Source organism: Budorcas taxicolor, chromosome 11, assembly GCF_023091745.1.
Source record: "Budorcas taxicolor isolate Tak-1 chromosome 11, Takin1.1, whole genome shotgun sequence".
NCBI classification, from domain to species: domain Eukaryota; kingdom Metazoa; phylum Chordata; class Mammalia; order Artiodactyla; family Bovidae; genus Budorcas; species Budorcas taxicolor.
Genome location: NC_068920.1, coordinates 96,986,601 through 97,005,198, shown reverse-complemented (window position 1 = coordinate 97,005,198; position 18,598 = coordinate 96,986,601). Strand labels below are relative to the sequence as shown.

General features: G+C 38.5%; 1 protein-coding gene across 1 annotated transcript in view; it reads right to left on the bottom strand.

Annotated features, from left to right (window-relative positions):
* The window catches only part of EML6 (EMAP like 6), a 288,561-nt gene that overhangs the window by 156,918 nt on the left and 113,045 nt on the right, over window positions 1-18,598 (bottom strand). The window contains exons 3-4 of the mRNA XM_052648401.1: window positions 16,828-16,926; window positions 2,594-2,662 (exon numbers count right to left, since the gene is read on the bottom strand). Coding sequence (XP_052504361.1) covers window positions 2,594-2,662; window positions 16,828-16,926 — 168 coding nt within the window. The remainder of the gene's footprint in view (window positions 1-2,593; window positions 2,663-16,827; window positions 16,927-18,598) is intronic.

Genomic DNA, 18,598 nt, shown 5'->3' with positions numbered 1-18,598 from the left:
GGAGTGGGTAGCCATACCCTCCTTCAGAGGATCTTCCCCACCCAGGGATCAAACAGTCTCCTCCGTTGCAGGCAGATTCTTTACCATCTGAGCCACCTAGGAAGCCCACATCTCTGTTGAAACCTTGAAGGAAAATACCTGTCGTGTTTGATGTATGTATGTTCTTTGTTTCAACAAAATATAAGGATGTGTTGAAAACTATGTTTCTCCAGAATGCTTTCTTCCTTGGTGGAGACTGCACTCCTGGGCTAGTCCTCAGCTTGGCTTGAATAAAACTCCCTTCCATTTCTTACTATGTATTGTTCCTTGGTTATTTTTGTCAAATACCTTTACGGTTTATTTACTTTTATATTTAAAAATACCTTTCTCCAACTGGAAAGAAATTGAATATTTACTTATACATTCCTCTAGTTATTTTATAGTTTTTTAAACATTTAACTCTTTAATTCACAAATAGTTTACTGAAGTATATGCTATGAAGTAATGATATACAACAAGAATAATAAACTGTTCTAGTACCCATTTGCCAGAGATAGTTATTATACCCTAAGTTGTCATTCATATGAAGGTCTATTTCTCAGTTTAGTTTCTTTTTTCGTTGGTGTTTATCTATCTTTACCACAGTCTTATTTTAATTTTTGAAACTTCATAGTAGACTTTAGTAAATAGTAGTGCATATTCTTTTTTTCAATTTATTTTTTAATTGAAGGATAGTTGCTTTATATAATTCTGTTGTTTTCCATCAAGCATCAACATGAATCAGCCATAGGTATACATATGTTCCCCTCCCTCTTGAACCTCCTATGTTACTTTTCATTACTCTTTTCTTATCCCGAAGTTGTGGTTATTGTCACTCTCTATTCTCATAGATGAACTTATTTATGCCAAGTCGCTTCAGTCATGTCCAACTCTTTGTGACCCTATGGACTGTATCCCACCAGGCTCCTCTGTCCATGGAATTCTCTGGGCAAGAATACTAGAGTGCGTTGCTATGCCCTTCTCCAGGGGATCATCCCAATCCAGGGATCAAACTTGGGTCTCTTACCTCTACCTGCATTGGCAGGCAGGTTCTTTGCCACTAGTGCCACCTGGAAAGCCTAAAGATAGATTAACTTAGAATAACTTAAAGGGAAATATCAGATAATAATAAAGTTTATAAAGATTTTAATTGAACTTGTATTAAATATATATTAACTTGGAGATAAATAATACATTTATAATTTTTATACTTCATGTCCAGAATCAAAGTTCTCTCTCCCCATTTGCAGAAGTCTTTTACATCATTCTGTAAAGTTTTATGCAAGTGAAAGTGAAAGTGCAAGTCACTCAGTCGTGTCCAACTCTTTGCAACACCATGGACTCTACAGTCCATAGAATTCTCCAGGCTAGAATACTGGAGTGGGTAGCCTTTCCCTTCTCCAGGGGATCTTCCCAACCCAGGGATCAAACCCTACTCTCCCTCATTGCAGGCAGATACTTTACCAGCTGAGCCACAAGGGAAGCCCAAGAATACTGGAGTGGGTAGCCTATCCCTTCTCCAGCAGATCTTCCCGATCCAGGAATTGAACCTGAGTCTCCTGCATTGCAGGCAGATTCTTTACCAACTAACTGAGCTATGAGGGGAGCCTGTAAAGTTTTATAACAGTCTTTAAATCTTTCATATTTCTTGTTATATTTACTTCTGAGCATTTTATCATGTGTCTCTTTCAGCATTAAGTAGGAATAATGGAAAGGATCATGAAAAACTAGACTAAAAGAAGAACAAAAGAACAGGGAAACCGGAGGTGCTGGTTGGAGGAATAATACAGACGTCTACTCCGATCGTACAGAAATGCATGATTTTTATATCAGCAGAGATCAACATATGCTCTATTCAAGCATGTAACCTACCTTTATGTTCTTTTATTTATGGACTTTATTTTCTATTATCTACAAACTTATAGTCAGAAGATCCCAGGACATGTCCCTGGGTCCAGAGAAATTTTTGCTATGTCAGAGCAAAGGATGTTGATGGTGTTAATTGTGCTACCTGTGTAACAAAATAGAGAAGCAAACAGACAGAGGCAGGTCCTGGGCCACTAGCAGTATTACAGGCTGTGTAGTCCACAGGAAAACAGAGGCATTTAAAAGCCAGTGGCTCATGGAGGTTTGTGCTATGTATCCCTCTCTTTCTCTATCCAACATAACATGGCACCTTTCTTCTAAGAGAACATAGCAACATGTCAAAAATTTTTGACATGCCATATGTATAAACATTCATATAAAAACTTAATTCATGAACTTAAAATCAGAACTGTTTTAAAACATGCAATTCTAAAAGTATTGAGTCTTCTTTATAATACGTAATTGATATAAAGTTTCCTTTTTAGCTACCAGCTGGGCACTTTGCTTGATTGTTGTTACACTGCATTTCTGAAACAGAGGCCCATCAGCTGAAGTAACTAGGCTTCAGGATCAGAGATGCAGGTAAGCAGCCTCTAAATTTAAGGGGGAAAATGTAAAGTTGAGTAGTTTCTCAATACCAAATTATACATAGACATCTAAAATTATTTTCATAGGAGGTACCCAAATTTCTTTTAAATAACTGCTTTACCTTTATATGTTTCACTCCACAGCTAACCACTCTGTTTGGCTGATACGGATCCCAGGAAATATCAAAAATCTGTTTAAAAAAGATAAAAAGTTTCACATTCATGTGTTTTTGCCTTCTTTAAGATACTGTCCAATTGCCAAGATTCTACCCTCACACTCAGAACACAAGGTCACCCACACAAATGGGAGGATTTGGCTCTGGAGATGACTCAGGAATTGCTAATACACATTTTATCATTTTGTGTCTATTTACCTTAGGCCTGAATGGAGAAGAAATAATTAACCATAATCACTGAGAACATACTACTATCACATTTTTAACTTTGTCCAACCAGAGTAAACAAACCAATGATTTTGGATCATTTATCAAAATTTTTGGCTCTCCACAATGTTAATAAAACACTTTTGAGATAGAGTTACAATAAAAACAAAGAGAACGGCAATTGTTTAAAGTGCATATTACCCCAGGTCCATGTCAGAGATTCTGATTTAGTGGATTGGAAATTGGGTGGATTTAGTGGGATCACCACATTCCACTAATTTAGTAGAAATTTAGTGGGTCAAGCACATGCATTTAAAAACACAGCCCAGAAGATGCTGATGTAGGTGGTCCATGGACCACATTCTATGAAGCTCTAATAGAAAGAAGGACCAATCATCAGAGGCAGAGATTAACCAAAGAAAGAGGCTGCTATCACATGAGAAGGACCTACTGCTCCAATCATTTGACAAAGGAGGAGAAGCTTTGGTTAGGTAGAAAGGAACACTTATGAACCACAGAAAGAGCACTGAAGCCTGAAGCTATCTGAGCTCAGGCAATTCTTAGCATCTCTAAACTTAACCTCCTCTTCTCAAAAATGAATGAGTCACCTCGGTGCTATGTGAGGTCAATTAAGATAATGTATGTATGATCATTTTCAAGACTACAAAGCACTGATTATATAAATTAGTGTTAGTTATTAAGTACTTTAGCCACTAAAATAATCTTGAAAAACCATCTGCCTCTAATCAACCAATAATAATTCATACTGACAACAGTAATAAAGAGCAAAACTATGTGATACAAATTATGGAGCCTGGAAGAACAGTGCTCCAAAAATGGTATATCATTAAAACATTCTGGGTCTTTAAAGAGTTTTCACTAGATAGCACTGTACTTTTTATAGTCTACTCCTAAGTGGAGGGTGTACAGTACATTAACAAAACAAGAGCAAAATCATTTATCAATCCAACCCAACTCAACTACTTTATAATATACAATGGGATTACAGGACAGCTGAAACAGTAATATCCAAAATGCAAGGGATGAGCAGGAGACAAGGATGAGCAGAGAATTGAACTGACCTCCTCTCATGGAAACACCAAAATCACAACTAACTGCTGAACAACCATTTACAAAAGAGACTCAAATTACCCACCCCCCAAAATTCTACACCCAAAGACAGAGAAGAAGCCACAACAAGATGGTAGAAGGGGCATGTTCACAATATAATCAAATCACATACCTGCTGGGTGGGAGACCAACAAGCTGGAAAATAATTATTGGATTGGCCAAAGAGTTCATTTGGGTTTTCTGTAATACCTAATGGAAAAACTCAAGTAAATTTTTTGACCAATCTAATATATCAGAGGTTCTGCCACAGGAATGAGTTCTGAACCCCTTGTCAGGCACCCCAGCCTGACATCAGGAGAAGGAGCCCTGAGAGCATTTGGCTTTGAAGGTCAGTAGGGCTTGAGTGCAGGAGCTCCACAGAACTGGGAAAAGAGAGACTTCGCTTTTGGAGACTGCACACAAGGTTTCATGTGCACGGGGACCCAGGGCAAAGCAGTGACTCCATAGGAGCTTGGGCAGATCTAAGGGTTAGGGGATAGGTCAAGGAAGGGTCTCCTCAGGAGGCAGGGGGGTTGGCTGTTGCTCACTGTGGGGGCAAGGACACTGGTGGTGGAGATCCCAGAGAATACTCACTGGCATGAGCTCTCTAGGAAGTGGCTATTTTGGTTGCCATTTTAGCACCAAGACCTGCCCCACCCAACAGCCTGCAGGTTCCAGTGCTAGAATAGTGAAGTGAAGTCGCTCAGTCTTGTCCGACTCTTTGCAACCTCGTGGACTGTAGCTTACCAGGCTCCTCTGTCCATGGGATTTTCCAGGCAATAGTACTGGAGTGGGTTGCCATTTCCTTCTCCAGGGGATCTTCCCGACCCAGGGATGGAACCCGGGTCTCCCGCGTTGTAGACAGACGCTTTACCATCTGTGCCACCAGGGAAGTGCTAGGATGCCTCAGGCCAAACAACCAACAGGGTGGGAAGACAGCCCCACCTATTAGCAGACAGTCTATCTAAAGTCATCCTGAGCCCGCAGCTGCCTATAAACACACCCCTTGACATGTTCTGCCCATCAGAGAGACAAGACCCAGCTCTACTCACAAGGGAACAAGCACTGGTCCCTCCTACCAGAAAGCCTGCACATGCCCCTAGAGTAGCCTCATCCATGAGGGGCAAAACACCAGAGTGAAGAGGAACTACAGTCCTGCAGCCTGAGAAACAGACACTACAAACACAGAAAGTTACACAAAACGAGATGGCAGAGAAATATGTTCCAGATGAAGAAATAAGATAAAACCCCAAAAGAATAGTTAAGTGAAGTGGAGACAATCTACCTGAAAAAGTATGCAGAGTAATGATAGTAAAGACAATCTAAGATCTCAGGAAAAAAAAAAAAAATGGAAGCACAGGCTAAGAGGATACAAGAAATATTTAATAAAGACTAGCTTTACTCCAGCCCTCTTGCCTGGAAAATCCCATGGACGGAGGAGCCTGGTAGGCCACAGTCCATGGGGTCGCTAAAAGTCGGACACGACTGAGCAACTTCACTTTCACTTTCACGCATTGGAGAAGGAAATGGCAGCCCACTCCAGTGTTCTTGCCTGGAGAATCCCAGGGACGGGAGAGCCTCGTGGGCTGCCGTCTATGGGGTCGCACAGAGTTGGACACGACTGAAACGACTTAGCAGCAGCAGCAGCAGCTTTAAAGAACAGAGCTGAACAATACAATAATTGAAATGAAAAAATGCCCAGAAAGAATCAATAATAGAATAAATGAGGCAGAAAAATAAATGAGACGAAAGACAGACTGGTGGAAATCAATGCTGCAGAAAAGAATAAAGAAAAAAGAATGAAAAGAAATGAGGACAGTCTCAGAGATTTCTGGGAGAACATTAAATGCACCAAATTCACATTATAGGGGTCCCAGAAGAAGAGAGACAGAACCTGAGAATATATTTGTAGATATAAGAGTCAAAAACTTCCCTAATATGGGGAAAGAAACATTCATTCAAGTCCAGGGAGTTCAGAGAGTCCCATACAGGATAAACCCAAAGAGGAACACATGGAGACACATAGTAATCAAATTAACAAAACTTAAAGAATAAAGAGTAAAAAGCAACAGGCAACATACATATGAAATCCCCATGAGGTTTACCACCTGATTTTTCAGCAGAAACTGCAGATGGGAGTGGCACAATATAATTTAAAGAGATGAAAAGTTGATTCTTCCAGTTCCATTCTTCTTTCTCAAGATTGCTTTGGCAATTCGAGGTTTTTTGTATTTCCATACAAATCTTGAAATTATTTGTTCTAGTTCTGTGAAAAATATGGCTGGTAGCTTGATAGGGATTGCATTGAATTTGTAAATTGCTTTGGGTAGTATACTCATTTTCACTATATTGATTCTTCCGATCCATGAACATGGTATATTTCTCCATCTATTAGTGTCCTCTTTGATTTCTTTCATCAGTGTTTTATAGTTTTCTATATATAGGTCTTTAGTTTCTTTGGGTAGATATATTCCTAAGTATTTTATTCTTTTCGTTGCAATGGTGAATGGAATTGTTTCCTTAATTTCTTTTTCTACTTTCTCATTATTGGTGTATAGGAATGCAAGGGATTTCTGTGTGTTGATTTTATATCCTGCAACTTTACTATATTCATTGATGAGCTCTAGTAATTTTCTGGTGGAGTCTTTAGGGTTTTCCATGTAGAGGATCATGTCATCTGCAAACAGTGAGAGTTTTACTTCTTCTTTTCCAATTTGGATTCCTTTTATTTCTTTTTCTGCTCTGATTGCTGTGGCCAAAACTTCCAGAACTATGTTGAATAGTAGCGGTGAAAGTGGACACCCTTGTCTTGTTCCTGACTTTAGGGGAAATGCTTTCAATTTTTCACCATTGAGGATAATGTTTGCTGTGGGTTTGTCATATATAGCTTTTATTATGTTGAGGTATGTTCCTTCTATTCCTGCTTTCTGGAGAGTTTTTATCATAAATGGATGTTGAATTTTGTCAAAGGCCTTCTCTGCATCTATTGAGATGAAACTGGAGCCGATTACACAGAGTGAAGTAAGCCAGAAAGAAAAACACCAATACAGTATACTAACACATATATATGGAATTTAGAAAGATGGCAATGACGACCCTGTATGCAAGACAGGAAAAAAGACGCAGCTGTGTATAACGGACTTTTGGACTCAGAGGGAGAGGGAGAGGGTGGGATGATATGGGAGAATGGCATTCTATCATGTATACTATCATGTAAGAATTGAATCGCTAGTCTATGTCTGACGCAGGATACAGCATGCTTGGGGCTGGTGCATGGGGATGACCCACAGAGATGCTATGGGGAGGGAGGTGGGAGGGGGGTTCATGTTTGGGAACACATGTAAGAATTAAAGATTTTAAAATTAAAAAAATAAATAAATAAATAAAAAATTAAAAAAAAAAAAATAAAGAGATAACCAACAGGGAAAAAAAAAAAAAAGAGATGAAAAGGAAAAACCTACAACTAAGAATATTGTACCCAGCAAGGCTCTCATTCAGATTCAAAGGAGATATCAAAAGCTTTACAGAGAAGCAAAGGCTAACAGAATTCAGCACTACCAAACCAGTTCTACAAGTGCTAAAGGAAGTTCTTCAGTTGAAAAAGAAAAGGCCACAAGTAGAAACAAGACGATTATAAATGGGAAAGCTCACTGGCAAAGGTAAACACAAAGTAAAAATAGGAAATTTTCTACACACAAATCTGGTATCAAACCAGCAATCATGAGAAGAGAAGAACACACATGCAGGATTTGGAAATGCATTTGAAATTGAGAGACTACTAACTTAAAACAATCGTGTGTGTGTTTATATGTATATATACACACAGACTGCTATATTAAAATCTCATGGGACCTGAAAATAAAAAATACACAAGAGATACACACACAAATAAAAAGCAATCCAAACACAACACTAAAGATAGTCATCAAATCACAAGAGAACAAAAGAGGTAGGGAAGAAAAAAGACATACAAAAACAAATCCAAAACACTTAAAAAATGGCTCCAACCAAAAGATATAGACTGGCTGAATGGATACAAAAGCAAGATATGTATATATGCTGTCTACAAAAGACCCACTTCAGATCTAGGGACACATACAGACTGAAAGTAAGGGGATGGAGAAAGGTATTTTGCACAAATGGAAAGCAAAAGAAAGCTGGAGTAGTAATATTCATATCAGACAAAATAGACTTAAAAATAAAGACTGTTACAAGAGACAAAGAAGGACACTGCATAATGACAAAGGGATCAATCTAAGAACAAGATATAAACATTATAAATATATTAATGTATGCACCCAATATAGGAATACCTCAATATATAAGGCAAACACTAACAGCCATAAAAGGAGAAATTGACAGCAACACAATAATAGTGGAGAACTTTAACACCCAGTTACATCAATATACAGATTATCCAGACAAAATCAATAAGGAAACACAGTTCTTAAATGACACATTAGACCAGATGGACTAATTATAAATCAATCACAAGAAAAAACTTATAAAAAACATAAACATGTAGAATGTTTGTGTTAAACATGGTTACCAAACAACCAAAAGATCACTGAAGAAATCAAAGAGGAAATTTAAAAAAATACCTAGAGACAAATACCAAAGAAAATACAACAATCCCCAAATTATGAGACACAGCCAAAGCAGTTCTAAGAAGGAAATGTATAGCAATGTGGTCTTACCACTGAGCTACCTGGGAAGCCCTCAGTGGTTAAAAAAAAAAAAATGCACCTGTGATGCAGAAGACAGGAGTTCGATCCCTGGGTCAGGAAGATCCCCTGGAGAAGGAAATAGCAACCCACTCCCTTATTCCTGCCTGGGAAACCCCATGGACAGAGAAGCCTGGCAGGCTATAGTCCATGGGGTCACAAAAGAGAGTCAGACATGACTTAGTGACTAAACAATAGCAACAACACTCTTACCTCAGGAAACAAGAAAAATTTCAAACAAACAACTTAATCTTATAGCGGAAGCAAACAGAGAAAGAAGCACAAACAAACCCAAAGTTATAAGAAAAGTAATCATAAAGATCAGAGCAAATAATTGAAACACAAAAAAAACAATATAAAAAATCAATGAAACTAAAAGCTGCTTCTTTGAAAACATAAACAAAATTCATAATCCTTTGGCCAGATTCCCATCCAAGTACTAAACCAGTCCCAACCCTGCTTAGCTTCCAAGACCAGGCGAGATCAGGCAGGTTCAGGATGATATGGCCATAGACTAGCCAGGCTCATCAAGAAAAAAAGGGAGAAGGCTCAAATCAATAAAATTAGAAATGAAAAAGGAGAAGTTACAACTGACACCACAGAAACACAAGGGATCATAAAAAACTACTATAAGCCACTATATGCTGATAAAATGGACAATCTAGAAGAAATGAACAAATTCTTAGAAAAGTAAGCCTTCCAAGACTGAACCAGGAAGAAATAAAAAATATGAACAGACCAATCACAAGTACTGAAATTGAAACTGTGATTTAAGAACTTCCAATAAACAAACAGGGAGACAGAGGATTAGATGGTTGGATAGCATTACCAACTCAATGGACATGAGTCTGAGCAAATTGCAGGAGATAGTGGAGGACAGGAAAGGCTGGCATGCTGCAGTCCATGGAGTCACAAAGAGTTGGACATGACTTAGTGATTAAAAAACAACAATAAACAAAAGTCCAGGAACACATGACTTCACAGGTGAATTCTAAAAAACATTTAAAGAACTATCATCTATCCTTCTGAAATTCTTCCAAAAAACTGCAGAGGAAGAAATACTCCCAAACTCATTCTATGAGGCCAGAATCACTTTGATACAAAAACCAGATAAAGATATCACACAAAAGGAAAATTACAGGCCAGTATCACTGACGAATTCCAGAAAAACACCTACTTTTGCTTCACTGACTACGCTAAAGCCTTTGGCTGTGCAGATCACAACAAACTGTGGAAACGTCTTAAAGAGATGGGACTACCAGACCACCTTAACTGTCTCCTGAGAAACCTGTATGCAGGTCAAGGAGCAACAGTTAGAATCAGTTATGGAACAACACATTGGTCAAAATTGGGAAAGGAGTACGACAAGGCTGTATATTGTCACCTGGCTTATTTAACTTGTATGCAGAGTACATCACGTGAAATGCTAGGCTGGATGAATCACAAGCTGGAATCAAGATTGTAGGGAGAGATATCAACAACTTTAGATATGCAGATGATACCACTCTAATGGCAGAAAGCCAAGAGGAACTAAACAGACACTTGATGAAGGTGAAAGAGGAGAATGAAAAAGCTGGCTTAAAACTCAACATTCAAAAAATGAAGATCAGGGCATCCGGTCCCATCAGTTCAGTCGCTCAGTAATATCCAACTCTTTGCGACCCTACGAATCGCAGCACGCCAGGCCTCCCTGTCCATCACCAACTCCCGGAGTTCACTCAAACTCACGTCCATCGAGTTGGTGATGCCATCCAGCCATCTCATCCTCTGTCATCCCCTTTTCCTCCTGCCCCCAATCCCTCCCAGCATCAGAGTCTTTTCCAATGAGTCAGCTTTGCAAGAGGTGGCCAAAGTACTGGAGTTTCAGCTTTAGCATCATTCTGGTCCCATCACTTCATGGCAAATGGAAGGGGGAAAAGTGGAAGCAGTGACAGATTTAATTTCCTTGGACTCCAAAAATCACTCTGGATGATGACTGCAGCCATGAAATGAAAATACGCTTGCTTCTTGGAAAGAAAGCTATGACAAACCTTGACAGCATATTAAAGGAGCAGAGACATTACTTTGCCGACAAATGTCTATATAGTCAAAACTATGGTTTTTCCAGTAGTCATGTATGGATGTGAGAACTGGACCATAAAGAAGGCCAAGCACTAAAGAATTGATGTTTTCAAACCGTGCCGGAGAAAACTCTTGAGAGTTCCTTGGACAGCAAAGAGATCAAACCAATCAATACTAGAGGAAATCAACCCTGAATATTCATTGGAAGGACTGATGCTGAAGCTGAAGCTCCAATACTTTGGCCACATGATGTGAAGAGCCAACTCACTGGAAAAGACGCTGATGCTGGGAAAGATTGAAGACAAAAGAGGGGAGCAACAGAAGATGAGATGGTTGGATGGCATCATAGACTCAATGGACATGAGTTTGAGTAAACTCTGGGTGATAGTGAAGGATAAGGAAGCCTGGAGTGCTGCAATCCATGGGGTCACAAAGAGTCAGACACGACTGAGTGACTGAACAACAACAAATCCCTGAAGAACACAGATGCAAAAACCCTCAACAAAATACTAGCAAATTCAATCCAACAATACTTTAAAAGGATCATACACACCATGATCAAGTGGGATTTATCCCAGTATGCTGGGATTCTTCAACATCCACAAATCAGTGTGATATACCACATTAACAAACTGAAGATTAAAAACTATACAATCATCTCAACAGATGAAGAAAAAAATTTTTTGACAAAATTCAACACCCATTTATGATAAAATAAACTCTCCAGAAAGTAAGCATATGAGGGAACCTTCTTCAACATAATAAAGGCCATATATGACAAATCCATTGCTAACATCATTCTCAATGGTTTAAAACTGAACACATTTCCTCTAACACCAGGAACAAGACAAGACTGTCCACTCTTGCTAGTTTTATTCAACATAGTTTTGGAAGTCCTCACCATGGCACTCAAAGAAGAAAAATAAATAAAAGGAATCCAAATTGAAAACAAAAAGTAGAACCACCACTGTTTGCAGATGACACGATACTGTATATAGAAAACCCTAAAGATGCTACAACCACTACCTCTCATCAATGAATTCAGTAAAGTTGCAGGATACAAAATTAATACATAGAAATATTTTCCATTCCTATACACTAACAATGAAAGATCAGAAGGAGAAATTAAGGAAACAATCCTATTTACCATCCCATCAAAAAGAATAAATACCTAGGAATAAACCTAGCTAATGGCAGTCCACTCCAGTATCCTTGCCTGTAGAATCCCATGGACAGAGGGGCTGGTGGGCCACAGTCTGTGGGGTCTCAAAGAGTCAGACATGGCTAAGTGACTAACACTAAGGAGGCAAAAGACATGTACTCAAAAAACTGTAAGATGCTGATGAAAGAAATCAAAGTTGATACAGATGGAAAGATATAGCACATTCTTGTATTAGAATAATCAATATTGTTAAAATGACTATACTACCCACAGTAATCTACAGATTTAATGCAATTTCTATTAAATTACCAATGGCATTTTTCACAGAATTAGAACAAAAAGACCCAAGATGGACAGGTCATGGTGGAGAGTTCTGACAAAATGTGGTCCACTGGAGAAGGAAATGGCAAACCACTTCAATATTCTTGCCTTCAGAACCCCATGAACAGTATGAAAAAGCAAAAAGATATGACACTGAAAGATGAACTCCCCAGGTTGGTAGGTGCCCAATATGCTACTGGAGAAGAGCAGAGAAATAGTTCCAGAAAGAATGAAGATGCTGAGCCAAAGTGAAAACAACGCCCAGTTGTGGAAATAAAGTCTGATGCTGTAAAGAACAATATTGCATAGGAACCTGGAATGTTAGGTCCATGGATCAAGGTAAATTGGAAGTGGTCAAACAGGAGATGGCAAGAGTGAACATCAACATTTTAGCAATCAGTTAACTAAAACGGACCAGAATGGGCAAATTTAATTTAGATGACCATTATATCTAATACTGTGGGCAAGAATCCCTTAGAAGAAATGGAGTAGCCTCACAGTCAACAAAAGAGTCTGAAATGCAGTACTTGGGTGCAATCTCAAAATGATCTCCGAGTGCTTTCAAGACAAACCATTCAATATCACAGTAATCCAAGACTATGTCCCAATGACTAATGCCAAAGAAGCTGAAGTTGAACGGTTCTGTTAAGACCTATAAGACCTTCTAGGACTAACACCAAAAAGAGATGTTCTTTTCATTATAATTAACAGGAATGCAGAAGTAGGAAGTTAAGATATACCTGGAGTAACAGGCAAGTTTGGCCATGGAGCACACAATGAAGCAGGGCAAAGGCTAATAAGAGTTTTCCCAACAGAACACACTGGTCATAGCAAACAACACAAGAGACAACTCTACACATGGACATCACCAGATGGTCAATACTGAAGTCAGACTGATTATATTCTTTGCAGCTGAAGACGGAGACGCTCTATACAGTCAGCAAAAACAAGACCGGGAGCTGACTGTGGTTCAGATCATGAACTCTTCAGTGCCAAATTCAGACTTAAACTGAAGAAAGTAGGGAAAACCACTAGACCATGCAGGTATGACCTAAATCAAATCCCTTATGATTATACAGTGGAAGTGACAAATAGATTCAAGGGATTAGATCTGATAGAAGCCTGAAGAACTATGGATGGAGGTTTGTAACACTGTACAGGAGGTGGTGATTAAGACCATTCCCAAGAAAAAGAAATGCAAAAAGGCAGAATGGTTGTCTGAGGAGGCCTTACAAATAGTTGAGAAAAGAAAAGAAGGCAAAGGAGAAAAGGAAAGATATACCCACCTGAATGCATATTTCCAAAGAATAGTAAGAAAAGATAATACAGCCTTCCTAAATGACCAATGCAAAGAAATAGAGGAAAACAGTAGAATGGGAAAGACTAGAGATCTCTTCAAGAAAATTAGAGATACCAAGGGAACATTTCATGCAAAGATGGGCACAATAAAGCACAAAAATGGTATGGACCTAACAGAAGCAGAAGATGTTAAGAAGACGTGGCAAGAATACACAGAAGAACTATACAAAAAAGATTTTCATGACCCAGATTAACACAATGGTGTGATCACTAACCTAGAGCCAGACATCCTGGAGGGCCTTAGGAAACATTACTATGAACAAAGCTAGTGGAGGTGATGGAATTCAAGCTGAGCTATTAAGGATGATGCTGTTAAAGTGCTGCAGTCAATATCTCAGCAAATTTGGAAAACTAAGCAGTGGCCACAGGACTGGAAAAAGTCAGTTTTCATTCCAATCCCAAAGAAAGGTCATTCCAAAGAATGTTCAGACTACTGCACAATTGCATTCATCTCACATGCTAGCAAAGTAATGCTCAAAATTCTCCAAGCTAGGCTTCAACAGTACATGAACTGAGAACTTCTAGATGTTCAAGCTGGATTAAAGGCACTGGAATCAGAGATCAAATTGCCAACATACACTGGATCACAAAAAAAGATAGAGAATTCCAGAAAAATATCTACTGCTTTATTGACTACACTAAAGCCTTTGACTGTGTGGATCACAACAAACTATGGAAAATTCTTAAACAGATGGGAAAACCAGACCACCTTACCTGCCTCGTGAGAAATCTTGCAGGTCAAGAAGAAACAGTTATAACCAGATATGGAACAACAGACTGGTTCAAAATTGGGAAAGTAGTACATCAGGGCTGTATATTGTCACCCTGCTTATTTATCTTATATGCAGAGTACATCATGTGATATGTTGGGATGGATGAAGCACAAGCTGGAATCAAGATTGCAGGGAGAAAAATGTCAATAACCTCAGATATGCAGATGACACCACCCTTATTGCAGAAAGCAAAGAGAAACTAAAGAGCCTCTTAATGAAAAAGAAAGAGGAGAGTGAAAAAGTTGGCTTAAAACTCCACATTCAAAAAACGAAGATCATGGCACCTGTCCCCATCACTTGACGGCAAAAAAACATGGGAAACAATGGAAATGGTGAGAGACTTTATTTTCTTGGGTTCTAAAATCACTGCAGGTGGTAAATGCAACCATGAAATTAAAATATGCTTGGTCCTTAGAAGAAAAGCTATGACCAAACTAGACAGCATATTAAAAAGCAGAGACATTACTTGGCCAACAGAAGTCCATCTAGTCAAAGCTATGGTTTTTCCAGTAGTCATGTATGGATGTGAGAGTTGGACCATAAGGAAAGCTGAGTACTAAAGAATTGATGCTTTTGAACTGTGGTGTTGAGAAGACTCTTGAGAATCCCTTGGACTGCAAGGAGATCAAATCAGTCAATCCTAAAGGAAATCAGTCCTGAATATTTACTGGAAGGGCTGATGCTGAAGCTGAAGATCCAGTACTTTGGCCACCTGATGCAAAGAGCCGACTCATTAGAAAAGACCCTGATGCTTGGAAAGATTGAAGGCAGGAGAAGGGGATGACAGAAGATGAGATAGTTGGATGGCAATACTGACTCAATGGACATGAGTTTGAGCAAGCTCAAACTTCCCTGGTGATCGACAAGGAAGCCTGGCATGCTGCAGTCCTGGGGGTTGCAAAGAGTCTGACAAGACTAAGGGACTGAACTGAGAACAAAAGGAATTTTTAACGTGTGTATGTTAAGTCACTCAGTCGTGTCTGACTCTTTGCAACCCTGTGAACTCAAGCCCTCCAGACTCCTCTGTCCGTGAGATTCTCCAGGCAAGAATACTGAAGTGGGTTGCCATTTCCTTCTCCAGGGGATATTCCCAATCCAGGGATCAAACCTGGTTCTCCTGCATTGCAGGCTGATTCTTTACCAGCTGAGTCACCACTTCTGTCCATTTAATGTGTGCATTCTGTGTACTAGGTCGCTTCAGTCATGTCCAACTCTTTGCAACCTAAGGACTATAGCCCATCAGGCTCCTCTTCCCATGGGATTTTCCAGGCAAGAATATTGGAGTGGGTTGCCATTCCTTTCTCTCCAGGGGATCTTTCCAAACCAGGGATCAAACCCGGGTCTCCTGCATTGCAGGCAGATTCTTTACCATCTGAGCTATCAGGGAAGCTCATAATTTTGGGGGTGCCCTTAAAAGGACAATTCTCCCTAGATTAGTATTCCATTCATATAAAGAAATCTTTTAGTGTTCATACCAGGCAAGAGGATTTGAATTTTTAATATTTAATTAGGACCTCATTTTTCATGGAATTGTATTTTGCAGGGGCTTCCCAGGCGGTCCTAGTGGTAAAGAACCCACTTGCCAATGCAGGTAGATGTAAGAGATGTGGGTTCAACCCCTGGGTTGGGAAGATCTCTCTGGAGGAGGGCATGGCAACCCACTCCAGTATTCTTGTCTAGAGAATCCCATGGACAGAGGAGCCTGGTGGGCTATGGTCCATAGAGTTGCAAAGAGTTGGACACACTGAAGTGATTTAGCATGCACGCATATTTTGCAGAAATACAGAACAACTAGGAACCAACATAAGACAGTCATACAGATTCATTTTCTAAAATTAGGAAATCAAGATGATAAAGTAGTGAAATTATTTTAATTATTCCAGACAACTAGAGAAATAGATTTCCAACTAGCTAATGTATATGTATATGCTTCCTATCCCATCTTTCCAGCTATGGCTACATAGAATTATCACCTATGATCACAATGACTTCAACATGAATGATAAGGAGACCACAGTTAAATTTCAGGTTCTCAAATATAACAGAATCACACAGTTATCATCACATTCATTTGAAATTCAAACATATATATTGGTAAACTATATTTGTGAATATTACTTTCTAACAACTATTTCCATTTCTAGATGAATGGATCAAAATGGTACATATAGTTTCAAATTCAATTCTATTTTTATTTTACAAAGCTACATGTCAGTATCAAAAATTTATTTTACCAAGGAACAGTGGTAACAATTTAAAGCATCTGACCACCAGAAGAGATCATGCCAACATAGCTACTAATCATAGATTAATTTTCTTAAACAGTAAGTTTTTAAATTGAATATGGAAGGAAAATCTACATGTGGCAGATTTACTTTAAAAACTATTACAACTTTGAGAGTTACATCACAGTTCCCTCACAGTAATGAAGCCTGCATGTTTGATCCAACAAGGTCTTCTTACCCGGTCAGAGTGGCCGGTAGCTGAGGCCAGAAGTTTTCCTTTCCTCCAGTCCCAAATGCAGACTGTGTTTTTGGCATCCAATCCCACAGAGGCTAAACGCTAAGAATAAGAACAAAAATTTAACTCCAGAAAATGATGGTAAGATTTCCTATTATCTATGCTGTCTTTCAGTAAAAGTTCTTATTGCCTACTGTGGGCCAGGTATTGAATTACTTATAAAAAAAAAAAAAAAGATTTCTCAAAACTGAAGTTTTCAAAGTAGATACTTTTCTATTAGCATATAATAAAATTTCAGTGACCTAAAACCTGCAACTAATTTAACATAATAACAAACATGCAAAATCTCATGAAGTCTCTGATTCATCAGTGGAAATCATAGGAACAGAACTAGAAGGAAGGGCTTAAATTGTTTTAATTGGCTTTAAGAGTCTAATATGGTTTTAAGAGAGTCTAGGATTCTTAAGTTGAAAAGCCTCACCAAACAGTTAAAATGAATGGGTTTGACAAACACATGGAGAATAAATCCCATTAATAGTAACTTCATTCTTAAGTTTCATCATCTCACAGACATTTGAAGTGACTAGAGAAGGCTACATAAGTTTAGTAAAAGTAACCTGATACTTCATCTCCAAAACTAAATTCTTTGGATTCAGATCAGAAACTTGTCCTGGAAGGGAAAAGAAATCCAAAACCTGTGTATATACAAAATCAATAGCGTCGAAACATGTATTAAGGACACCAAAACTGGAGCTTCTAGTAGAATAGCACTTGAAAGGAAAAAACTATGTAACAGAGAGAGGTCTGGGCTGGCAGTAAGCAGATTTGGCTTCTCTTTTGACTTTGTGATTAGCTAGACACAGACATTAGAAAGTTAACTAAACTCCTTAAATTTCTGTTTTTTCAAATGTAAAATGAGTGCAAAGTATTTTTTTCTGTCTACAAAATAGTGTTGTATGTAGGGACTGTGAAATAATGTAAATCAAAGGGTTTTTAAGACATCACTACCAAATATAAGAGTAGGTGAGCTTACATATTTCACTGAGTATGCGTATATATGAATATTCAAGCAATGATAGACAGCCATATATGGCTAAATGTATACATGTGTTGTTATGGAGAAATTATTCAGGTATCTTCACTAAAGGTGACTTCCATTAGGAATATTTAGGATGAAAAAAGTATACAGCTGGAGGGTCTAAAATGGATTCTTAATGAAAGCAGGTCTTTGCTGTAATTTTCAATTGAGAGTTCCAGCAACAGAAATTACTCTAGTACATGGTTATATTTTTATCTATACATGAAAATTTGGAGTGGGTGGATTCCATTCAGCTTATTTTTTCTTTTCTCTTTACTTAAATAGAAAATTAGTTAACATAAACATGGGCCCTAACGTAAAACCCAAATAAGAAATGTGAAAAAGATTGAAAAAAAGCCAAAAGAAATCTATTCTGTTCATTTGCAGTGACAGGCCCTATTGCTACTCGAAAAGCATTTCTATTGCCTTTTGTTGCTCGTGAGGTGACAGGCCATTTGTCACTTTCTAAACATCACTCAATTTTAGTGAACTCTGTCCAGGGAAAAAAGTAGATCTGAAGTCATAGGCATCAACAAGCCATGAAATCCATCACAGCAAACAAAGAGGAGGGCATTTTTCTCAACTGACAGTTATGAAAGTACCATACAGTCCACCCGCACCTGCACCTTCAAAATGGAACCCCAAAAAATAACAAGGATTCTAACACAAAATAACATGAACAAAAAACTATAGGTT